At 39.6% G+C, this 25,890-nt stretch overlaps 1 protein-coding gene across 12 annotated transcripts in view; it reads left to right on the plus strand.

Moving 5' to 3' along the window:
- The window catches only part of RNF38 (ring finger protein 38), a 152,106-nt gene extending 134,942 nt beyond the window's left edge, over nt 1-17,164 (plus strand). For all 12 annotated transcript variants that reach the window (XM_070519176.1, XM_044779223.2, XM_070519179.1 and 9 more), the window contains 7 exons: nt 1,335-1,505; nt 4,005-4,166; nt 4,486-4,592; nt 6,422-6,506; nt 10,254-10,375; nt 12,156-12,255; nt 13,715-17,164. In XM_070519176.1, coding sequence (XP_070375277.1) covers nt 1,335-1,505; nt 4,005-4,166; nt 4,486-4,592; nt 6,422-6,506; nt 10,254-10,375; nt 12,156-12,255; nt 13,715-13,777 — 810 coding nt within the window. In that variant the 3' untranslated portion in view covers nt 13,778-17,164. The remainder of the gene's footprint in view (nt 1-1,334; nt 1,506-4,004; nt 4,167-4,485; nt 4,593-6,421; nt 6,507-10,253; nt 10,376-12,155; nt 12,256-13,714) is intronic.
- Nucleotides 17,165-25,890: the final 8,726 nt, after the last annotated feature.

Raw genomic sequence — 25,890 nt, forward strand, 5'->3', positions numbered from 1 at the left:
TTGATGCGTTTTTTTACGTTAATTAAATTATACGTATTTGAATATCCTGAAGGTCAAAACGTGTTTCCTCATATATTGGTACTGTTTATAATTAATCCTTGATAAAGGTTGGCTGTGGGGTCTTGACATAGGATATTGGACTAGTTAGTAGCAAAGTCTTAGAGACTTCGGTGATCAACACTAATAGTCTCAGCACTTATTAGGTTTTAACAGGTACTTTGAATGCTTGGTCTTATTTATTCCTCACTATGGGAGGCCTGTGATGAAAACGGTACCCCCATTTTCTAGATGGTGAAATGAAAATGACTTGCTTAATATCAGAGAGACAATTATTATGAGAGAGCAGGGATTCATACTCGCTTCTTTCTGCCTCCTAACCTTATGCTTTATCCTTTAATTACCAGTCCCCAGTCCAACCTCCTCACTTCACAAATGAGGTCTCGGAAATCCGGATGATTTCAATGATTTGCCTAAGGTCAATAATGTCTTCTAAGTAAGGCACTTCGCCAAATCTAAATATAATCCTAATACCCTTGTCTGAATGTGAGTTTAAAACAAACACGCACATGTAAAGACCAACAACAGATTAACAGATTAATCTCTCCAAGCTTGGTTTCTCAATGATAGATTATAGAACCAGTGTGCTGAATTAGCAGACTAAAAAATTGAGAGACCATAAGGCACCTAGTTGTAAATTGGACTCTTATAAATCTGAAAATCCTAGAAGTAAAAATTTTTCTGCAAGATTGAAAAGGAGAGCTTCTTGGAAAGCAGTAGTGTCTGCTACATCTTAAACCAAGTAGTGACACATTCCTCTTCCATGCAGCACTTTCCCCCATGTCACAGGTGTTAAAGGGCTGAAGTAAAAGCGATGTTTTGACTGATTTGTAAGAACTATATAAAATACAGAATAATTAGTTCCAAGTATCTAACTAATAGATGCAAAAATACCCTAGTATTTCACTGTTAATAGAGATTATTAAAACATTTTGGTGTGATTGGGGCGGGGGGGATATGGCAATGACATTTCAGTCTCTCTTATAGTTTTTTAAAAAAATTAATTATAGGGGCCAGCCCCGTGTCCAAGTGGTTAAGTTCACGTGCTCTGCTTTGGCAGCCCAGGATTTCGCCTGATCCTGGGGCACGGACATGGCACCGCTCATCAGGCCATGCTGAGGCAGCATCCCACATGTCACAACTGGAAGGACCCACAACTAAAAATATACAACTATATACCGGGGGGCTTTGAGGAGAAAAAGAAAAAATAAAACCTTAAAAAAAATTAATTATATATTCTGATACTTTTAACAAAAAATAATGGTTTCTCTTTACAGATGCTTCAAGCATGTTCAGTTCAGCACTTACCAGTACCATATGCTGCGTTCCCACCCCTTATTTCTAGTGATCCATTTCTCTTACATCCTCCTCACCTTTCTCCCCATCATCCTCCTCATTTGCCACCACCGGGCCAGTTTGTCCCTTTCCAAACACAGCAATCACGATCGGTAGGTATCTCTACTCTTATAGCTTTAATTTTCACAGGCAGATTAATTTAGTAGATGTAAGTTGTTACCATTTAAAAACTATGTCTTAGGCATTCTTCTGGTTCTTAATTAAGGAATCCGCAGACATATTAATTAGCATAGATATTTATCTAGAATTTTCTTGGTTTCTTAAATTTTTCTAGATATTTTACATGTCACTTGTCTAATTTAAATTTGTTCTTTCATATCTGCAGTCCTTCAGAAAGTAAATGAAGAAAAATTTAGTTGTTCAGGTTTTTCTTTTTATGTGTTTCTAAAATGGAAAATTAAAATATAAAACTGTTTATACTTGTTAAGAATAGTATTTATATTTGTTTAGGCAAGTAAAGTAACCCTCTGAGCCTCAATTGTTTTTTCTGAAGACCTGTTTTTCCACTATGTTCTGATGAAACATAGATGAGATAGTCTGTTAATATAGTTAATTCTCTCCTGGGGCTGGAATATTGCTGAGAGATGTATTATTTCAGGGGCTTGAGGAGGAAGTACTGTAAGTGGAAGGAAGGGCACAGGAAGAAGGCCCAGTTGTGTTTTGGACAGGGCCGGTTGAACATCCGAACCCTCAAGCATTAAGGGAGAACAAGGGAGAGAACATGGAGATGGTTAGAGTGGAAGATTTCAGCCCTGGGAAAGGAACTTGACAGTTGGTTCTAGCAGAGCCTAAGCGTTCTTGACCAAGGGTTTATGTACCATGCTCGGTCTCAGGAAGGGGGACTACTCTTCCTGCAGACTATAGAAGCCAATTATAATAGAAGCTTGGCTAATCTGGACAATTAAAACTATTACAAGAAAATCTTATATTAGAATCAGGACAGGATTCATGCCAAGATGTTCCTTTGCTTCCAGTACCTGGGAATTCAAGATTAAAACAAAATTTAGCAGGGCCGGCCCCGTGACCAAGTGGTTAAGTTCGCGCACTCCACTGCAGGCGGCCCAGTGTTTCGTTGGTTCGAATCCTGGGCGCGGACATGGCACTGCTCATCAAACCACGCTGAGGCAGCGTCCCACATGCCACAACTAGAAGGACCCACAACGAAGAATATACAACTATGTACTGGGGGGCTTTGGGGAGAAAAAAGGAAAAAATAAAATCTTTAAAACAAAAACAAAACTTAGCCATCACTTATATCTGAATTTGGAATTCTTTAAAATGTCCAATCACATAGCCAAATCAAAAGTTAGATTCACTTGTGTTGTCGTAGTGTCCCCAGTTGCTGTTTCTCTCAAGCATACATAAGCTTCCAAATTAAAGTGTTAGTAATTAGTTATATTTGAATACTTTGTTGCTCTTGTCTAACTGGGGGAGGAAGTCAGACTAATATTTAAATACATGTTCCCACGAGAATCAAATTGAAAACATCAACACAAAAATATGTGCACAAATGTTCATAGTAGCATTACTCCTAATAGCCAAAAAGTGTAAACAATCAGCTTATAAATGGATAAACAAGAATGAAGTATGATACACAACCTACAAGATGGATGAACCTTGAGAACATCATGCCAAGTGAAAGAAGCCAGATACAAGAGCCACAGACTACATGATTCCATATATACAGAATGTCCAGAATAGGCAAATCTCTATACATGGAACGTAGAGTAGTGCTTGTCCAGGACTTGGGGAGGACTGGGGGAAATGCGTAATGGACTGCTATGGACACGGGTTTGTTTTCTGGAGGGCGAGAGGATAAAAATGTTCTGGAATTAGGGGTAACGATTGCACAACTTCCATAAAGATACTAAAATCCATTGAATTTGTACCCCTTGGCAGGGTGAATTTTATAGTATGTGAATCATATCTCAATAAAGCTATTTTTAAATACATGTGCAGTGTGCTTTGCATAGCATTATGTGCTTTTGTACATTGTCTCAGTGTTCACAACACACTTGAAGTAGGCTATGAACATGTCAGTTCTGTAGATGACAATATTGAGGGTCAGATTAAGTAATTTATACAAAAGTCACATGGCTGATTAGTTACAGCACTGAGTCTGTCTAATGCCAAAGCCCATAGCTTTCTACTATAGTATAATACCTGCTATATCTTACCCCATTTAGCCCTGGTTCTGATCTTTATATGCCATGTTTGATTTTATCTGTTAAAGGTTAATTGTCTGAAAATCCTATGAGTAGGTCATGCCTAAAAAGTAATTTTAACTTTCATATAATTGGCTTACTGCATGACTTTTTGTCTTTCCTTCTCATTTTAAGAGAAGGTTCAAATGGTAAAAGAAACGTAACCTTTAATGGATAGTGGAGATGTTTAATAATATGTTTCAGAGACTCTCTTACTGAAATTCACTTGAAGGCAGGAAGATTTTACTAGCGTCTCTGTGCCCACGTGGATGAACTTCGAGTGCTGTGAACATCAAGACATGCATGACCTTAAAGATATTTGGGTGGGGGGTTGATTTTTATTATTCTAGAGCACAATCTATCTAAAGTTTGCTTTTCCCCCCTCAGCCTCTGCAAAGGATAGAAAATGAAGTGGAACTCTTAGGAGAACATCTTCCAGTAGGAGGTTTTACTTACCCTCCATCAGCCCACCCCCCAACCTTACCTCCGTCAGCTCCTCTGCAGTTCTTAGCACATGATCCTTTGCATCAGGAGGTGTCCTTTGGAGTTGTAAGCTTTCATTCATTGTTAATCATTTATTACTTGCTTTGATAATGTGTTTGTTTTGAGTTGTGCTTCAGTATAACTATGTTTCAAATTTTAAATGTATTCTTGAAAGCATTTGATTGAAAAATCGTGTTTAGAAATAACACTTAAGTGTGTTTTAAACTAGTTGTTGGATCTGTGTTAACATTTAAGAAGTAGTTAAATACCACTTGAACAGTAAAGAACTTTCTAGGTTTTTAAAAAAGAAGAGACTTTATTTGACAGACTAAATAGTATTAAAGATAGAATGATCTTAAATTGTTGTAACTTTTTTCTCTTACAGCCTTATCCTCCGTTTGTGCCTCGGAGGCTCACAGGACGTAATAGATATCGATCCCAGCAACCAATGCCACCTCCCCCTTATCATCCCAGCTTACTACCATATGTGTTGTAAGTTCTGTCTTTCTCATTTTAATGAGTTCTGAATTTTGACACCCTTGAGATTCTCTTTCCTTTATGAATATCTTGTATGTGGTATATAATTTAGACTGCGTTACATGGACAGAGAACAGATGAGTGGTTATCAGAGGGAAAGGGGGTTGGAGGGTGGACAGAAGGGGTAAAGGGGCACATATATATGGTGACGGATCAAAACTAGACTGGTGGTGGTGAGCACGATGCAATCTAAACAGAAACTGATAAATAATAACGTACACCTGAAATTTCACAATGTTACAAACCATTATGACCTCAAAAAAATAAAGTGGACTGTGGTAATGTTAAAAAAATATTGTGTGTTAGAAATTGGTGTTTTTATTTAATGTTAAGGAATTAGTGTGAGGTACCATTTAAGGGTGAAAGAGAAGAGCAAGGACAAGGGAAGAAGTGAGAGAGGAAGAAATTCAAGAGCCAGAAAACATGTTTAATAAATCAAAAGATAGAAAAGTTTAAAATTTTAGCCTCTTTTACTGCTGGCATCACCTGCCACCTTCTTTGATAATCCAGCTTTTGATGCTGCTGCTTCTCTCAAAGGAAAAGAGGAGAAGTTGTTTCTGTGCCTTTAAAATATTTGGTTAGGATTAACTTTGTAACAGAAACACCCAAGGGTTAAACATGATAGTTCTTTATTTCTCTTTCATGTAATGAATTCCAGAAGCAGGTAATTTAAGGACGATTTGTTAGCCCCATAACTCCAAGGAATCCTACCATCCTCAAAATTTTATGGCTTCCTCTGTATGATATTAAAATGACTCCTCAGGTTCTGGCCATCACATCTACCTTCCAGCTAGGAAAAATAAAAGATCTCTGCCTGGCTCCCTCCTCTCAAGGATACTTCCTAGAAGTTGTACATATTACTCCTGCCTACATCCCATTGGCCAGAATTTAGTCACATGTCTATAACTACCTCCTAGGTAGGCTAGGCAATGTTGTCTTTATACCAAAGGGTCGTGTGCCTTTATCACACTGTGTTGATAATAGTAGCTTTATTGTAAGTCTTAAAATCAGTATGTCTCCCAACTTTTTTCTTTTTTTTTGTTAGATTGGCACCTGAGCTAACATCTGTTGCCAATCTTTTTTTTCCTTCTTCTCCCCAAAGCCCCCATGTACATAGTTGTATATTCTAGTTGTAGGTCCTTCTAGTTGTGGCATGTGGGATGCCGCATGAGCATGGCCTGATGAGTGGCACCATATCTGCGCCCAGGATCCGAACCAGTGAAACCCTGGGCCCCGAAGCAGAGCATGGGAACTTAACCACTTCGCCACAGGGCCGGCACCCCAGCTTTGTTCTTAAAATGATTTTATTTAAAGTCTTTTGTGTGTCCATATACATTTTAAAATCAGCAAATCTGTTTCTACTTAAAAAAAAAGGTTGCCTGCGATTTTGATAAGGATTGCATAAAATCTGTAGATCAATTTTGGAAGAGAATTGACATCTTAACAATATTGAGTCTTTTAGTCTACTTTCATGGTGTATTTCTCTATTTATTCATCTTTTAAAATTTATCCTAGTGGTATTTTTACAGTTTTTATTATACAGGTCTGGCACATGTTTTGTTAAACTCAGCCCTAATATTTCATATTTTTTATACTATTGTAAGCAGTATTTTTTTAATGTCAGTTTCTAGTTTGTTGCTAATGAAGTCAGTTTCTTTAAAGGGTTGCCACTGTTTAAAACTGACCATTCTTTATCTTTGTAGCACTGGCCTTGTTCTTCCCCTGCTGTTCATTGAAGTAATGTACTAATGTATCAATGCTAGTGTTGGTTATTTTCACTGCAGATCAATGCTCCCAGTGCCACCTGCAGTGGGCCCAACTTTCAGCTTTGAATTGGATGTGGAAGATGGAGAAGTAGAAAATTACGAGGTTAGTAGGTGAACTGTGAATTAATTTGGGGCGTATTATGTGCATAAAAACTATTGTTCTACTCAACTCATTTAATTAAACATTTATTAGGTAAATCTTTTGTACATTTCAAGATACAAATATATCAAAAGAGTGTACAGCATCAATAAGGATACTTTTACATGTACCACCCAGCTGTGATAACAAGATGGACTCTGGTGCTTTGTTAGAATTACATACGATTTCTATGAGGGAATGTAAATGAGAAAATGGTGAATTATTGTTGCATGTTCTGAGAAGAATTGGAGGCAGTGCTTGAAGGATGGGAAAGCTGTTTCGTGCATGAGGTTCAGTCAGGGAAGTACTGGATGTTCTTGAGAAATAGCATACAGTTTTATGGCTAAAGTGAAGGGGAGAAAATGGAGATTTGATTGAAAGGCTCAGCTTTTTGTCCTTCAGTACTCTGTTAGAAAATGGATGTAATTTTGAATATTGTGGGAAGAAATGTTTTGGTGCTTAAGGCATCAGATCTCTATATTTAAGAGTCAAAACTCGGGCCGGCCCGTTGGTGCAGCAGTTAAGTTCGCACATTCTGCTTTGGCGGCCGAGGGTTCGCTGGTTCAGATCCCAGGTGCAAACATGGCACCACTTGGCACGCCATGCTGTGGTAGGCATCCCACGTACGAAGTAGAGGAAGATGGGCACAGATGTTAGCTCAGGGCCAGTCTTCCTCAGCAAAAAGAGGAGGATTGGCAGCAGATGTTAGCTCAGGGCTAATCTTCCTCCAAAAAAAAAAAGAGTCAAAACTCTGCTAGTAACATGAAGGAATAGATGGGAGTGGTTAGGGTTAGTGTCGGGGAAAGCTATTTAATAGGTCAGGCAATAAATTATGAAACGATGCAAGTTCTGAATTATGGGAATTGCAAATAGAAAAGAGTAGATCTTGAAAGACATTTTAACCCTGGAATAACAGCATTTGATCACTGCATGGTTTATGGTAGTGTCAAGTGGGAGTGGGAGGGTTGAAAAAGAAGATGCTCTACAAAAAGTCCTGCAGTAGCCCATGACGGAGGCAGAACCACAGAGGACAGCAGGTTCAGTTGAAGGCATCCTCTGACTTGGATGTTGATGTTACTGTATTATTTGGGGGGAAGACTAGGAGGTGCAATTCATGGGTTGGAAGGCAAATTTGGGTTTGGATCTGTTGAGTGTGAGTGATGTATGACTGTCTTGATACTGCCAGCCATCTTTCTCCTTCAGCCTCCTCAGTCTCTCTTTATCCCCTATGAATACTGGAACGGTTGTTTTAAGTGAATCAAACCTGGGGACAGGGACAACACACACACATATGCAAAATCTTAAAGCACCTTTGTTTTTTGTTGATGTACGTGGAAAAGATCAGGCCAAATGCTATGTTCTTCTGTTAGTTTTGTTCAGAGCAGTAAGAAAAGGAGTTGGTTATCCTTTAGGTATTCTGTACTAAAATTGTCATAAGTCATGTTGCTGTAAAAGACAGCTCTTCATTAAACAGATCATATACATATCCATGGAAAAAAACAGTGATACCATCCCAGTATAAGAAAAATATTTTTAGGGGCTGGCCCCGTGGCTGAGTGGTTAAGTCCGCGTCGCTCATCGGACCATGTTGGGGCAGCATCCCACATGCCACAGCTGGAAGGACCCACAACTAAGAGTATACAACTATGTACCAGGGGGCTTTGGGGCGAAAAAGAAAAATATTTGTATTTTGTGTGGAATACGTTTGATCTTCTGCAGAGCCGTACTTTGATCCAATCAAGAAAGTCTTTCTTGCTTTTCTGGTTTCATCCCGTAGTGTACATGCCTACACCACCACAGTATTCACCATTTTGTGAGTCTACCCCATACATTCTTGCCTGCATGCCTTTTACTCCCCTCAATCCTTCTGCCTAGGAACTTTACCCCCTTCCTTCACATTTTGAAACATAGCCATCTTTCTTTCAAGACTCAGCTAAAAACCCACTACCTCTATGAAAGGCATTTCTAGTCCATTCCCAGATCTAAATGAGCTCCCCCTCCCTTTTGTTCTTAGAGTTCTTATAAAATTGTACATACAAATCATGTCCTGCCTTCAGTCTTCTTGCCTGCTAGATTATGTAAATTTGTTGAGGGCCTGATTATCGTTACATTCTCCATCCGGTATACAATATATATATATACAATAGAGGTATAAAAGATGCATATCGGCTATAACATAAATTTTATCTAAATTCTATATGCTAATTATAATCATCAATTAAACAATTACTGTCTATTCTAGCATTAAGAAGAACTTAGGGGCATGCATGGTGAAGGGGAAGCAATTTATTTAGATGACTCAGTTCTCCAAATAAAACTATATTGAAAGCAGTGTTGTGATGCCACCATATTAGAACATACAGCTATCACAGCATTAATTATTGAGATTTGGGGACTTTAATTCCATTGCTCTCATTGTCCATCATCGTTTCTCTGTTACCTATTCTCTTAACCCTATGGCAGCTTGAACAAAGGGGGAAAGCAGCACACAAAAGGCTTCTTGATTGTAGGATCCAGCAAGTGAATGAGTAGAGCCGTTGAAGACTGGGAGAAAGGAAAGCCTGGTGTAAAATCAATAAGCATGATAGCAGCAATATATTGAAAAACAACTATGTTAAAATCTGTGAGTTCATAGTGATACTTAAAAAACAGACTCATTGGTCTTACCCTGCCTTTTCTATACAAATTATACTACTGAGTACAGTTTACTGTGGGACAGTTGCTCATACAGAAGTATTTCATCTAATAAACGAAGAATGATAGAATTAGAATATTACCATTTCGCTATCTTTAATGAATTAATGGATCTAGGCATTATTCCATCAGTGGCTGTTAATGTAACAATTAGACATGAGCTTTATGATGGAAATAGTCAGATCATACAGTTTATTGGAAGTACAAGGGACAAGGAATCTATTAAACCTCACGAGTCAGGGTAGGGTGTTCAGTCAGCATAATTCAGACTGGGGCTTTCTATAGGCCATTGACCTGTTTTCTTCAACAAAAATGAGAGTAAAAAGAGATACTTTAGACATATCAAGCAATGGTAATGTATGGATTTATTTGCATCCTGATTTGGACAAACTGTGTTAAAAAGTGTTTTGAAAATAATTGAAACAATCAGAGACATTTGACATTAAGGAATTATTGTTAATCTTTAGACGTGAGATGTTGTGGTTATATTCTTTAAAAAGTCTTTTTTTTTATATAGCGGTAGTTCTCAACCTGGGCACAGTTTTATCCCTAGTGGATATTTAGCAACATCTGGAGACATTTTTGGTTGTTGCAAACAAGGGGTGCGGGGGGCGGGCAGTATTACTGGCATCCAAACAGTGGAGGCCAAGGACGCTGCTAAACATCCTCCAGTGCACAAGACAGCCCCACGACAAAATTACATCCAGCCCAAAAGGGCAAAAGTACTGAGGTCGACAGACTATTTTAAACATACACATAGAACTATTTACCAATGAAATACCATGTTTTAGTTTTGTTTTAAAATAATCTGGGGTTTAGGAGTGGACAGTAATAGATGAAATAAAATTAGTCATGAAATTATTAAGCCTGAGTAACAGGCATATATGGAAGTTCATTATACTGTTTCTCTACTTTTGTATGTATTTAACATTTTCCATAATAAAGGTAGTTTAAAAAAAATTCCTGGAATAGAAGATGTAAAGAAAGGTTAAAATATGTCTCTTTTGCCCTCCACAGGCCCTTTTAAACCTGGCAGAGCGACTGGGAGAGGCTAAGCCTCGAGGGCTGACGAAAGCAGATATTGAACAGCTTCCTTCTTACCGCTTCAATCCTAACAACCACCAGTCAGAACAGACTTTGTAAGTACATTTTTCTGACATCACTCTGTTAAATTTCCTTTCTACCTTTATGAAATAAAAGCTTAAGAATCAAAGATAACTTGATAAAGATAAGTAATCTCTATTTTATACTCGGGGCCTATGCTGTCCAGTAAAGTAGCCACTAGTCAGTTGTGGCTGTTTAAATTAAATAGAATGAAAAGTGGAGTTTCTTGGATGCAGTAGCTAGTGACACTGCATTGGAAGACGTAGAGTAGGGCATCGCCGCTGCCTCAGGAAGTGCCGTTGGCTATAAATTTTATGGTTTCTAATTCAAATTCTAGAGAGTTTTATATGAAATCAAAAAGTTTCATATGTGCAAAGTTTGAGGTTTTAACCTAAAGATTCTGTTTATTATTTGATCTTTTCTCTGGCAACTCTACTGAGATGTAGTTCACATTTAAAGTGTACAGTTCAGTGGTCTTCAATATATTCGTAGTTTTGCAACCATGATCTCAAATGTACACCATTTTCATCACCCCCTCCAAAAAAACCCTTACCCTTTAGGAGCCACTGCTGCCCATTTCTCCCCAGCCTTCACCACCCCAGCATGGTCTCCCTCTAATTTACTTTTATCTCTATAGATTTGCCTATTCTGGACATGTCACATAAATGGGATCAGACAATATATGGTCTGGCCTCTTTCACTTAGCATAATGTTTTCAGGGTCCATCATGTTGTAGCAGGTATCAGTACTTCATTCCTTTTTATGGCCAAATAATACTCCACTGTATGGATACACCAGATATTGTTTATCCTTTCCTCAATTGTTTCCTCACTTTGGCTAGTATTGCTGATGCTGCTGTAAACATTCGTGTACGAGTTTTTCTGTGGATATATGTTTTCATTTCTCTTGGGGATCTAGGAGTATTGGGTCATATGATATAACTCTGTGTTTAACCTTTTGAGAACTTCCAGTTTTTCCGGTGGCTATACCATTTTACATTCCCACCAGCACTGTACAAAGTTTATTTCTCCATATCCTCACCAATGCTTGTTATTGTCTGTCTTTTAAATGATCTCTCGCTGAGGTTTTGATTTCCATTTCCCAGATGGCTAATGATGTTGAGCTCTTTTTATGTACTTGTTGACCATTTATATGTCGTCTTTGGATAAATGTCTGTTTACATCCTTTGTCCATTTTTTAATTGTATTGTGTTTTTATTGAGTTGTAGAAATTATTTATATATTATACGTATAAGTCCCTTATGAAATAAATGATTTTCAAAAATGTCTCCCATTCTGTGAGTTGTCTTTTTACTTTCTTGATGGTGTTTTTTGAAGCACAATTTTTTTTTTAATTTTGATGTTCAAGTTATTTACATTTTTTTGTTGTTTCTTGTGCTTTTGGCATCATCTCTAAGAAACCATTACCTATTTCAAGGTCACAAAGTTTACTTCTATGTTTTCTTCTTAGAGTTTAATCGTTTTTAGGTCTTACATCTAAGCCTTTGGTTAACTTTTGTATACGGTGTGAGGTAAGGGTCCATCTTCATTCTTTTGCATATGGATATCCAGTTCTAGCACTGTTTGTTGAATATTATAGGATCTTCAGTATTGATCTCTCAGCAAATTCAGCAGAGCACTCTTACTAAATGTTTTAACATCATGACTTTTCAAAATATTGGTGGATTATTTTGTCTTAAGATTTAAATGACATCTTGATAAGTGGGATGGTAAGTGGTTTTGTAGGCTTCAATAGTTGTAACAAAATAGAAAACCACTTGGTTCTGTGGTTAAATGATCTTTCTGCTTTTTTTAGGTGTGTAGTGTGCATGTGTGATTTTGAGTCGAGGCAGCTACTTAGAGTTTTACCCTGTAACCACGAGTTCCATGCCAAGTGTGTCGACAAATGGCTCAAGGTAAAGTGATGGCATCTATGAAGAGAATAACAATAAATTTTATTTTTTATTGACCATAGTTTCATGGAGAAAAAGTGCATGGTTTGGTGGAGGGTGGGTAAGGAGACAAAATTGAAACACAGCTTTAGTGTGATTTCTGGAAATGAAGAGAAAAGGCCATTAAAAATTAACTAACTGTCATCAACATGCGAGTGACCGTGCAAAACCTGAAAATGGGTTCTATGTCCTTGATAATCAGTATGTCCTAGCTTTCTCATGGTGTATAGGGACATGGCCTGACCTTGTTAGGCCAGTTTCCTCTAAGAATTTAGAAGGGGACCTCAGTAGAGGTCATTTGTCAAAGATTTACATGAGAAATAAACTTCTCATGCTTTTATTTAATTCTGATCATTTTCTCCTTTGTAGATAGGGAAAAAAAAAGCCCGAAAGATGCAAATTCTAACAGTTGTTATGCCAGGGTGAAATTATTTCAGGGGGTGTCTTCTGTTTTTTATAAGAGCAGAATAAAAATGTGTTGCAGTAAAATAAATAGTCAACTATGATTTTTTTTAGACTATTCTGATTAGGAGATAACAACACTGGGTTAGATAACTTCAGAGTTTGGTGAGGCAGACAGATGAGTTAAAATAGAATCAGTCCTCTGTGTGAGCACAGATTAAGGGTACCCATTTTAGCCCAAACTGAACCCTGAAGGCAAACAGTCTTAACTTTTTAGAAAAAGAAAGCATTATATATGTACAGCCCTGACACACGAGAACAGAGAATGGTCAGAAAACCACAGGTTCCCTGTTGCTGATAGCTAGAGTGTGAGGGAGAGGGGCAAGAGAAGAGACATTCAGAGGTATAACCAGTGACCAGCTTATTGTGAGGTCTCTGTGAAGTGTGAGGGAGTTTGGACTTCATCCTGAAACCAGTGTGGAAAAATAAGACTGTTTTAGAAAGATCACTGTCCACTCTTTGGAGAATGGAATAGAAGAGATGATTTCTAAGAGATGGGGAGATGGGATAAGGATGTTCTGGACCAGAGAGAATGAATAGTGGCAGTCGGATAAAAGGGGAGGACTGATTTGAGAGCTATTATAATGTAGAAATGAGACTATTTGATGAATAATGATTGTAGAAAGTAAGAGAGCAGGTGATGCCTGCTTCTGACTTTAGCAACTCAGCAAATGGTGGTGCCATTTGTTGAGATGGAGTTTTAAGCCAGTTTTAAAGTTGTCTGAACTGGTGATAGGTAATCTTGTCTGTATGTTGAAACAGACCTATTAAAAAATCATTCATAGGCTATTAAGTCTTTGAGGTTTGTGGAATGTTTTTTAAAAGACAGATTAAATGATTGCTTTTTACCTTCTTAAAGGAACAAACAAGATAACTCTGGAAAGTAAAAATAGTTCCATTGCTTTTACTATTTTCATTGTGTGAGTCACAATTCAGACAAGTGTTCTCTTTTGTGTTTTAGGCAAATCGTACTTGCCCAATTTGCCGAGCTGATGCTTCAGAAGTGCATCGGGATTCAGAATGACCAACCTAAGAGCACAAATTTAGTTTGGGTGTTCCTCATCACCTGTATATATGGACTATCCATTGAACTTAATCTGTGTGGCTTCCAGCCCCCCCTTTACCAAAAGGGTCAACGGACCTTTCTTTGCACTGTGTGACTTAATCAACTATAAAAGCTTACAGTTAGTCTTCACAATTATGGGATTGTTATACTAACCGTGTGATTGGAACTCCAAAGACTTTTTCTTTAGCTTAATTTTGTGTGTGCACTAACATTCCCTGGTTTTGTGTGATCATTCCGAGTGTTGCTGCAAGATTACAGTGGACATGATCTTTTAGCATGTGCTTTTATAAAAAGTGGTAGCTCCAGATGACATAGCAATCTACCTTATATAGAGCCTTCAGAAACTGTGAGTGGAAATGAATGCAGCGTATGACTCTTGGTGATAAATGTATCTGTGTGTGTGAGAGAGTGTGTGCAACTACTTGTGTGAGGGCATGGTAGCTAATGTGTGTATGAGATCCTATATACCAGCATGTACCAAGAATGTGTGTGTAGTTTTAATTATGCTGCATTGTATAATCTGGTGTGTTATTTAAACAGCACTAGTACTGTACACTGGTTTTTTCCTTGTGTTTGCTGTTGCACACTGATTGCTAAGGGTGCATCAATTATAAGCATTGAATACTCCATCCCCTTCCCTCCCAATGAATGGAATGAGAAAAGCCTTCTTCCTTTGCTTCAGGCAGCTGTCACCTTCTCTTCATTGGTGGTCCCAAGAGGGTCACTTAGGAAAAAAAGTGTAACAGAGTCTCACTCCATGAAACTGATTTTTTTATTTTGTTGTGAAAAAGAAATTTTTAAATCTTCAACTTGCTGTTTCCAAAAAGAAGGTGCAATATCATACATCATCAGTTAGCAATATTAGCATTTCAGTCAATGATTTGAATGTTGATACTTTCTTAGTTTTTTCTTTACATTTCCAGTAAGCTTCTTAGAGGAAGTACTCTTGATTTTGTGTGTGTGTTTTTAAATTTGTGTTCTATTCTGAAGATATTTGAGTAATATATTTCTGCGAATACCGCTGGTCCCATGAGGTCTCACCCCCTGACTTCCACCAGAACAAACTGTCAACTAACGCAGCTTGGCTTCTGCTCTGTGTCCTTTGTTCCAGTGCCCACAGACAACTAAATCGTTTGAAGAAAACTGTATTTCTCTTCGTGTTAATTCACCTGCCAACCTCTGATTCTGAAAGTTGTCTAGTCCTTCTTTCCTCAGTAAATGTGCTTCTCATCGAAACCCTCGTTTCCAGGATGGATCAAGTGCTGTGACCGCTCAAGTTTCTTAGACCTGATGTGCTTTGATGTTTTATTGCTTTTCTTTTTAATTTTTGTTTGAATGAGATAAAATTTAATATAACAGGTGTCCAGAATACTTGCAGTATAAATGAAGATTTGATTTTTGTATAAAAAATAATGCTGTAAAACAGGAATTGACCTTCATTTAGTTGATCTGAAATAACACATAGCTATGTGGGGGTTTTTTTTGGAGCATAATTCAGATTGTTTAAGGTCATTTTTCCAGCAGTATTTCAATTCCTCTCTCAGTTTTTTGGTGTATTCAACATTCTCTGCCTCTCCTGCAGTTGATGTCGTTGCTCTGTCTGCAGTAGCACAAGCTGCGGAATTCCAGTCAGGACGGTGATAACTTGCTGCAGCCTCACTCAGCTTTCAGTTGGCCTTCTGTCAGCCCTCTGCTCTGACAGTCAGCCATTTGTTACTGCCGTGCTGCTTGCCTGCCCCTGAAGTCTCTGTGAGCTCATCACAGCTTAGAGTTCAGTAGTCAATTCACACAGAAGCACAATTTTGCCCTTCCCAGACACTGTTGCCTCTATTTAGTCATACGAATAGGATTTTGCATACTTTTTGTTTGCCCCTATATTTGTCGGTGCATCAGAAAAATCTAAACAGTGGTGAAATACACATGTTACTTTTAAATCTTTAGGATAGCTCTCACTTGTTCCTGATGAGTAAAAAAAATAATTTTGGTTAAAGACCAAAATTATTGGCATAATAATCAGCTACATTACAAATCACGTATAGTTTAATCTGTATTTTTTTAAATTAAAAAATCATGTTTAAAATGGCAAAAACCCATCTTATACATAGGCTCTTTTATATAGTTGCAAAAAATTTATATCTGTACAGATCTAACATAACACTACTACACTCAGTATTCATTTTATTGAAGCATGCAAGTACAGCACTTTCTCTAATTTATATAGATACCTAATTAGTAAGGCACATTTTACTAATGACTAGGAAGAGTAGCTCTTTCTTCCCTCCCTCTGACATTGAGTTCTAGACATAGTATCCCTTTTCCAGTAAATTTTTGAGAGGCAGTGGGCAGTTTAGGAGGCAGCAGGGTCTATTTTGGTGAAATCTTGAATGAATTGTTGCACTCCTGTGACTGATCTCTTTGGAACGTCTTTTCTTTGCCTGGGGCTCTTAGAGATGTGTGCAGACTTGCTCATTAAGTGGTTAGTACGTATTAGGAGCACACATGCCTGTGTTCTGAACAGCTCAGCCTAACCACAGTGAGCAACTTGTGGCTAGCAGAAGAGAAAGAACATTTGATTCGTGCCCGACTCTTGTCACCTGGGTGATGCACCAGATAGCAGGCAGATGCTGGTTTGTTGCCTTCTTCCTCTTTCCTCCTAGAATAATATCGACTTTACCATCTTAACTCTGCTGTGGGGTTTGTTTAGGGGAGGGGGTTGCATGGATTATTATCTTTGATTTTTCTTTTTTAGCCACTCCCCCCCCCCAGCAAAAAAAGAACAAAACAAAAAACAAGTCCAGGTATCCAGATCTCATTAGAATTTTTCTGTCCTGAATTTTTTTGAGCAAAATCTAGAAAATGTGAAAGCATATTTAGATTTTATATACTCTCTGAAATGTGATTTGTTAAGATTGTTAAATTTTGGCCTCTTACAATATATTGAATGAGATCTATCAACTCACTTATGACAACATTTTTCACAGATATCTTTAGGCCTTCATTAGAAAGCGATTTCCCCCTGTTGGTATATTTGGTTACCTCATTTTGCTGTTTGTTTCAAATTATGAAAGCTCACAGGGGTGTTTTTTGGAATTATTTGCTGAGTCATTTCCTCAAATCATATTCCATTGTATCAGTTAACATATAGTTTTAAATGTACGTATTATAAATATCTGTAACCAAATCATTTGAAGGCTTGATAAATTTTTAACAAAGTTTGTACATTTTTTATGAAAGTTACTAGTAATGCTTTACAAAGTAGTGCAATGAATTTTTATTTTTAATCCCTGTGCCCAATTTTGGAGTTGAGAGGGTTGTTGGTAATAAATGTATGATGTACACTTAAAACATTTTGTTGTGCTTCATATTACTGTGTTAGCCAGGGGCAGGGGCTCTGTGTTCCTGGACGGGGACTTCAGGGGACTCCAGCAGGAAGATAGAGCTGTTAAGCTACCAGCTGCCAGATTTAATTTTTAGACTATAGTTCAGATTTTGTTTCTGCATTTACATAAACATCTTAGAAACACAAAAGCAGCTAGCATTATAACGTGGTGCATATTTATAACCTTTAAAAAAGCCAAGAAGACTGCTGAGTGTAGCCACACACATAGCATAAGGTCATCGAACAGTAGAGATACATAAGTAGGTAACTAGGTTTCTTTCTATATATGTTAACGGTAAGATGCAGGAAATAAGATTACAGTAGACAAATTGGGCACATTTGTCCACCTTAGCTACAGCTTACATCCAACTTATTGTCAATATGGAAAGAAGAGCCTCTGCTTGTCGTTTTCCATACATGTTTGTGTAATTGCTTTCCTTTGACTATAAAAGGAAGAAAATAAAAGCAATCTACTTAGATATATACTGACTGTGTTACTTGAGAAGGAAAGTAGAAACAAAATACAAAAAATTGCAGTTGAGTAATAGATCCCAATTCTCTCCCTTCTTTCAAGCAGCAGTCATTCTTTGGCTTAAAGGAAGGTGATGCCCTCGGACTGGCTGCAGTACTTAACTGATAAGCATTCAAAAAAGTGACCAAGTCCTGATGTCCTTGTTGGAAAGAAGGTGGACTGTGAATGTCTCAAGAAGCCTGAAACTTGTGCTGTCTTATGGCAGAGGCATTCGCTGCTCGTGCTCTCACATACCCATGCACCTGGCCATGTCACCCTACTTACAGGAAGGCAGCGAGGCCCATGCGCCTACTTCTGACCAGAGCCCACCAAGCATAGGCCATGTGGGAGCATTTAAAAGCCAGCTCTTTTTCCCTCTGCCATGTTGATAGCACCCCAGAGATAGCACTGGGTTCTGAGTCACTGCCTGGAAGAGAGCTGTCCTAGAAAGCCGTTGGACTCTCAGCAGATGTTCTGTGAGTGAAAGAGGTCCTTAAAAAAGATGTGAAATGTAGACTCTATTAGGACTTTGTCTTTGCCCATTTATTTCTCCCTTTTTACAAGTGTTTTTTTAATCTTATTCTTACTATACTTGATAATACTGAACCTCAGGCATATCAGTTGTGCCAATTAAACATCACTGGGCTACAATTATTAATAGATCACAAGATCTGGTTTGCACTAGAGGATAAGATTCTTATGAATGTTGTGGTCAGATGTCTACCAAGTGTTTCAGGTCTTTTCTGTGCTTCAGGCTTCTAATGAACTGTATAGACAGTGCTGTCCAATAGAAATGTAATAAGCCACATAGATAATTTTTAAAATTTTAGTAGCCACATGAAAAAGTAAAAGCAAAGTTGAAATATTTTTTAATGTCTTCAACCTAACATACTGCAAATATTTCAATGTGATCAGTATGAAAAATTACTAAAGAGATAATTTTCTGTTTTCTCATACCAAGTCTTTGAAATCCAGTGTATAAATTACATTTACAGTACATCTCAATTTGGACTAGCCGCATTTCAAATGCTCAAAAAGCCACAAGTGGATGGTGGCCACCATGTTGGATGGAACAGGGCTAGACTGGGACTATACCAGGTTTTCTGGTTTCCAAAGAATTGAACGTTACTTTTGATACCCCAAAACTTGTTAATTTTACCATTGCATCCCTTAATAAACTATAGTATAATTAGAAATGTTTTACTCTTTGTATAGTTAAATGTAACTTTTGTTGCTGTATTCAATACATAAATAATAATTGCGTAAAAAGCAGACTTAAGTTGCTGTGAATGTCATATGTAGCTGCCTAGATGACATTCAAGAGCAAAGTTCCTTGTCAGTAAATTCCCTGACCAGACATTTGCTTAGCACCTTCAGGATCCACAGCTATTTAAAAGATTGGTTTGCCAAGCAGAAAATTGGACATTCTGAAGGACTGAGAGTAGGAACTTTCACCCCACACTGAGATGATGGGGTGGATGCCTATCAAGATGGCTCTACGGGGCACATGCTCTTAACCTTTGCCTCCAAACCAGCAAGTAGGAAATGTAGGAATAGGAAAGAGTAAAGAAGGGGAAAAAAAGTGACAGCCAGGGATACTGTGTCACTTTATAGTCTGAAAATGTGCTACAGAATCAGTATTGGATGTTTTCCCACTATAGAGAGGAAGTGAGTTCAGAAAAAGGAACCCACATTCCCTTCAAACCTCTGGTTCTTGGTTTACTCATGGAAACAAAGTACAGTGGCTGGTGAATGATCTCTTGCCCACATTCAGCACTGCCAGTACCCAGCAATGTGTACACAGTAAACATGTTCACCAGCTGCCTTCTTAACCTCCCTTTCTATGTTAAAATCCCTACCTCACAGCCCCTCCATAACAGCAAACTTAGAGATCTGCAGGATAGCAGCCTCCCTCTTCCCATTACTCCAGTCCCTTCATGTTTGGATAAGAATAATTTGTAAATCATCCACCGTTCTTGGTAGTTATATCTTCTGATAAGAATTCTCCAAGTGTGGGGGTAAGATAACATTTCTGACAGTGCCAACTTAATCCAGTAATGATAGACACTTTGCAGTCAGTGCAAGCAGTAGGGTATCCATATGGTCTAGTTGGGTTTTTTCTCCCCTTCTGCTTTTGGGTATATTACTACTGGGCTTCAGTTAAATCAGGGGAAAATAACCTTGGCTCTTTTATCAAAATAAGGCCAGCCTTGCCAAGAAAAAACGTCTCACTGTCTATGGCGATTCAGGCTCGGAACGCCCCAGTTTTGATACCAGTAAGGAGAAAAATAGGTTACATTTGCTCTAATTACAGTATCTGAAAGACACTGACCACCTATCTAATCCAACCTACTAAATTTGAGTTGAGGAAACAAGTCAGAAAGGAAAAAGTGAGTTCAAGGTCAATTAATTTCTGTTCCCCGCAAGATAAAGAGATTCAAGTCCTTTCATAAGGAGTGTTCACAGCCCCAGACTATGCTCGACAAGCTTTCGTTGAACACCTGCTTATGCCAGGCGGCTTCAGAATTGGGAGTTGAAGTGTCCAGTGTATTCGTAAGTAGCGCTGCCATTACAAATTACCACAAATTTGGTGGCTGAGGACAAGTTTGTTCTCTTGCAGTCCTGGAGGCCACAAGTCCAAAGTGCTGGTGCTGGCAGGACAGGTTTCTCGGGCGGCCCCTAGGGAGAATCTGTTCCTTGCCTCTCTTTCCTTGGGGTTCTTTAGCTTACAGACACTGACTCCAGTGTCTCCCTCTGTCTATACATGGATCTTCACATCTGCATCTGTGTGTGTCTTCAACTGATTGGAAGGCCCCAATGCCTTGATGTAGAGGTCGGCTGTACGGGTACCTCAGGGAAAGCCAGATTTGTCTCATCTCAGTAAATGTTTTGAATATGTTCCAACAAACGAACTCAAAACTCCAGAATTTATCATAAAGCAAGACCAAAATAATTTTGACCTGGAAAATGTTAAAGGGGTTTGTCCCTTTATCTTCTGTTCAGTCATGCTCTCACAAATTAATTCAGAGTGGCGCAGCTTTCTAGTATATCCACGAAAATAAGTTAACTATGAAAGTTAACCATGAAATGTACCATCAGGTAAGCAAGCAATTAGCAATGTTTAAAGGGGGAGGAATAGACAGCAACGAGCCTGCAACCTGTGTCCCAGGTGTACAGTGTGATCCATGATTCCTTTGTTGAATTAAAATCTGATGAATCTCGAACACATGGTAAGTAAAAAAAGAAGCCAGACAGAAGGTCACATATTGTACGATTCCATTTATGTGAAATGTCAAAAGGCAAATCCATAGAGATGATAAAGTAGATTGGTGGTTGACGGGCTGAGAGGATTGGAGGATTGTGGGTGACAGCCTGAGGAGTGTGGAGTTTCTTTTTGGGGTAATGGGAATACTCGAAAATTGGCTAATGGATGCACGCTTCTTTGACTATATTGAAAGCCATTGAATTTAAATAAGTGAATTGTATGTGTATTGTGTATGTATATCTTAAAGCTGTTTTTAAAAAATGTGACGACTACCCACCAGAATGTTTATAATTTAAAAGGTTAACAATAACCATGTGAGAATATGAAGCAACTGGAATTCTCATACACTGTTAATGAGAATATAAATTAGAATGACCAACTTAGAAAACTGCTTGACGTTATCTACTAAAGGTAAGCATACTTTATATAACCCAGTAATTCCCAGGTGTATACCCAAAAGAAATGCATGCACCAACAAACATGTGAAGAATGTGTATTGCAGACTATAATAGCCCCAAACGGAAACACTCCAAATGTTTATCAACTATTTAACTGATAAATCAATTACAGTTGAGTTTTACAATAGTATTTTATATAGCAAAGAGAATTAACTACAACTACACAGAGCAACATGGATGAATCCCGACAAATATATTTAATAAGACACAGAGAGCTCATACTGATTATTCCAGTTATAGACAGTTCAAAACCAAGCAAAATGGATCTGTGCTATGAGAAGGCACGATAGTGGTTATCCTTGCCAGGGGCGGTCGTGACTGAACGGAGCAGAGGGCATGAGTGGGGCATCCGGGCTGCCAGTAATTTTCTCTTGATCCATGTGCTTGATTACACAGGTGGTTCAGTTTGAGAAATTCATTTTGTTCTGTGCTTATGATGTATTCAATTTTCTGTATATATATATATAATTTTATAAACTTTGTTTTAAAAGACAAATGGTTGGGCCGGCCCTGTGGCCGAGTGGTTGTGTTCATGCGCTCTGCTTCAGTGGCCCAGGGTTTCGCCAGTTCAAATCCTGGGCGTGGACATGGCACCGCTCATCAAGCCATGCTGAGGGGCGTCCCACATGCCACAACTGGAAGGACCCACAACTAAAAATATACAACTGTGTACCAGGGGGTTTTGGGGGGAAAAAAAGGAAAAATAAAATCTTTAAAATAAATAAAAAGACAAATGGTGGGTCCCACGCCGTGATCCATTTGATGGAAGCACAGCTATACAATGCGCATGGACAAATGAATTTTTATCATTTTAAATGAGCCGTACCAGGTACACTCATACCCCCAATGTCACATTGCCTAAGACTTAAGCTCCCCAAATCAACATTTCGCCCATCCCAAAACACCTGTGATTTGAACTTAATTATTTTTTAAAGATTTTATTTTTCCTTTTTCTCCCCCAAAGCCCCCTGGTACATAGTTGTGTATATATATATATATTTTAGCTGTGGGTCCTTCCAGTTGTGGCACGTGGGACGCCGCCTCAGCATGGCTTAATGAGCGGTGCCATGTCCGCGCCCAGGATCCGAACCGGCAAAACCCTGGGCCGCTGAAGCGGAGTGTGTGAACTTAATCACTCGGCCACAGGGCCGGCCCCGAACTTGATTTTTAAGTTAAAAAGTGTTACAGCAGCAATTATATTTCAAGAATATTGCCTGCGTGCTAATAAAAGGTAAGTATTTATGCATAACATCCACACCAGGGGGCACTGTTGTATAAAACCAAATTCCCAATAAAAGCCTTTTAATGTATAGGTCAGGATTGATGTGGTTATAAACGTTCAAAGGGGGCTTTAGTGTTGCTTTTGTTTACAGAAAGCGTGTGTAAGAAATCTGTTTCCCAGAATAGCACAGGATCACTGCAGCTCAGAGACTCATTCCTTCGTAAGCAAGGTTGTGTTTATTCCATACCAAGGAGAGCTTCTAAAAGTTTAAATGGTTTTTGAATGTTTAACTTACAACTGTTTTCTTTTTTTTTGTAAAGATTTTATTTTTCCTTTTTCTCCCCAAAGCCCCCTGGTACATAGTTGTATATTTTTAGCTGTGGGTCCTTCTAGCTGTGGCATGTGGGACGCCGCCTCAGCATGGTTTGATGAGCAGTGCCATGTCCACGCCCAGGATTTGAACCGGCGAAACCCTGGCCCACTGAAGCAGAGTGAGCGAACTTAACTACTCAGCCACGGGGCCAGCCCCTTCTTTTATTTCTTTAATTGCATTATAAAATGCAACTTTGTTTAGCCTTAAAATCAGGCTACCTCTGTAGATCAAGGCCGATGTCCCTTCCGGGTGCACACACAAGCAGTGAGATTGGGATACTCTACTCACTAAGACCTGCTCCTACCAAGTCACAAGTTTGCCAGGGGCTTCCTAAATGTCAGGTCAAATGAACACTTTCCAGTCTTTGTCTTGCTGGACTTCTCTGCTCATTTCTCCTCATTTCTTGAAGCTGTATGCCTGTGGCTCTCATGATACCCCTCACCCCATCCTCCTTGTTTCTGAGTGTCTTTTCTTTCCTGTCTCTCTGAGTGTCTTCTCCTTGGCCTGCCCCTTTAATGTCCGGGCCCCCTAGGATGTGTTCCTCACCATCTGGTTTTCCCATTCTGCATCCTCTCCCTGGAGTGACTGCATACGTTCTTCCTGCTTCAACTGTTTTCTCAGCTCCCATGACTCAGATTCATATCTCCAGTCCCAGTTTCTCCCCAGAGCTTCTATTTCCAGCTTCCTGCTGAACATCTTCTGAACTTCCCCTTCTGAACATCCCATAGGCACTCAAACTCAATATATCCAAACATGAACTCATCAAATATTCCCCAAACTTGTTTCTCCTGTATTCTGTCTTTGCATTGCTGGCCCCACCATCCACCTCGACGCCCCAGCCAGAAACAGAGAAGTCATCTTTGACTCACTGACCTTCTGCCTCCTCTGCATCTAATCAGTCGTCCCTTTGTCTCCCCTTCCTCCACGGCCCGAGTTCAGGTTCCATCATCTGCCTTTTCAAGATCTTGCGTCCAGCTTTGCGCGCACACACCCCGCCCCGATCCACAGCCTCTAAAGTGAGTCATTCAAAATAGAAATCTGACTGGCTCCCTTCACCACCCACCCCCTAACCATAGCCCCAAACCCTTAAATGGCTTTGCACTACCTACGGGACGAAGTCCACTCTCACTAGCATGGCCCCTTCTCCATCAGAAGCCCTCCTTGTCTGCTCCTTATGGTTCCAGCCTCGACACCCAAGACCCCTTTGCCTTGCATTTACCTTCTGGCAGCTCACAACCTGCTCACAGTTCCTAGACACACTGTGCTCTTTCTTTCTCTATATAGTTTCTTGTGCAGACCCCTCTGCCTGGAAAGCCTCTTCCTCCCCTCCTCTCTCTTGTGACTCAACTCAGGTATCACCTCTTCCAGGAGCTCTTTCCTGATCTCTGTAAGCTGAGTTAGATACTCCACCCCTCCTCCTGCAACAACCCAGGCTAAGCCACTTCCTTTCCCCAGGGTGCTATTGGCTTGTTCTTATAGGTTTTCCACTAGCCTATGAGCATCTTGAGCTTGCACTGACAAATGTCTTACCTCTAGAGCCTAGCACAGAGTCTGGCACATGGTAGGGGTTCAAGAAATATTTCTTGAGTGAAGGAATGGAGAATGACTCCAGCTTGAATGGTTAGGTGGCTGGTGGGAACAACCACCCAAGGAATGAATCTTGCAGGAGGAGCAGGTTTTGACAAAAGTGAGGATAGAATAGGAGAACGATGTGAGAGATGAGGACCTGGCTTTTAGATACCCTGAGAGATGCACACGCTGGTGCAGATGTCCAATTCTCAATTAGATGACCACATCTGGAGCTCCAGAGAGAAGCCTGGGCCATTGGGTGTTAGGAGCATTTAATGGTGTCAGCTAAGACAAGGCTGACTTCAGGAGGTCTCAGAAGGAAGTCTGCTCAGGGCTGGCGGGGGAGCCAACCCCACCTTCTTCCAGGAACTAGAACATGCTGATCTGGGCCAGGTTCCACATGGCTCTGAATGGTGGAGAGTAAACAGACACTCCTCTGCTGAAGCATGCCCAGTGGCCATGGCTCCCCCAGTTCTGAGCGAGCCACCCTTCCTGGATTTGTGTATCAAAAGAATCAGGTTCGGGTCACCATTAACCCAGGCAGAGTGAGAACAATGCCCCTCGTACACATGCACAAGGAGATAACAATTAGGAACAAGCCTGGGCCTGCGCACAGAACACAAATGCCATCAGCTCCTTGACCACCCAGGTCCAACAGAGCCAATGGTTCAGAGAGGACCTTGCCTGTCCCCCAGGGGCTGGCTCCTTTATGACTCTTCTAGGAGTCCACTACCCATCCCAACCTTGGGCCAAAGGCCATGCTGGAGGAAATGCCCCAGAATTCCATCACACAGCAATGTGGCAGGAAACTCTGAGGTCCCAAGCAACTGTTTTATTAAGGGTTCTCAGACCACTTCTTGAATAGCACAATAAACAGCTGCAGGGGCTGCGTGGACCAAATGGCCACGGAGAGAAAGTAGGCAACCAGCAGAAGTTGTAGGCCCAAAGCTCCTTTCACAGCTGAAAGTACTGACTGAGTGCAGAGGTTTGATCCCTGTTGCTGGTTTACAAAGAAAACACTGCTTCTGGGTTATCCACTCGACTCTTCATGGCCTTCTTAGCTGACACTCACCCAGAATAAAGCCAGGGAGCAGCCATTTTGCATAATGTCACCCCATGTGCTGTGGGTATGGCTTCTCCAGGATTTTGGAACTGAAGGAGACAGAAGAGGACAGTGACTTTAGTGGCCACTTTTTCTGCCTCAAGACCTGGAGAAGCAGAGAAAGTCTGTTTGCAAGAGGAGAGAAGAGTGAAGCAGAAACAGAGAGGAACGGAGATGAAAGAAGGGAATCTT

The sequence above is a fragment of the Equus asinus genome, chromosome 10 (assembly GCF_041296235.1).
Source record: "Equus asinus isolate D_3611 breed Donkey chromosome 10, EquAss-T2T_v2, whole genome shotgun sequence".
Taxonomy (NCBI): domain Eukaryota; kingdom Metazoa; phylum Chordata; class Mammalia; order Perissodactyla; family Equidae; genus Equus; species Equus asinus.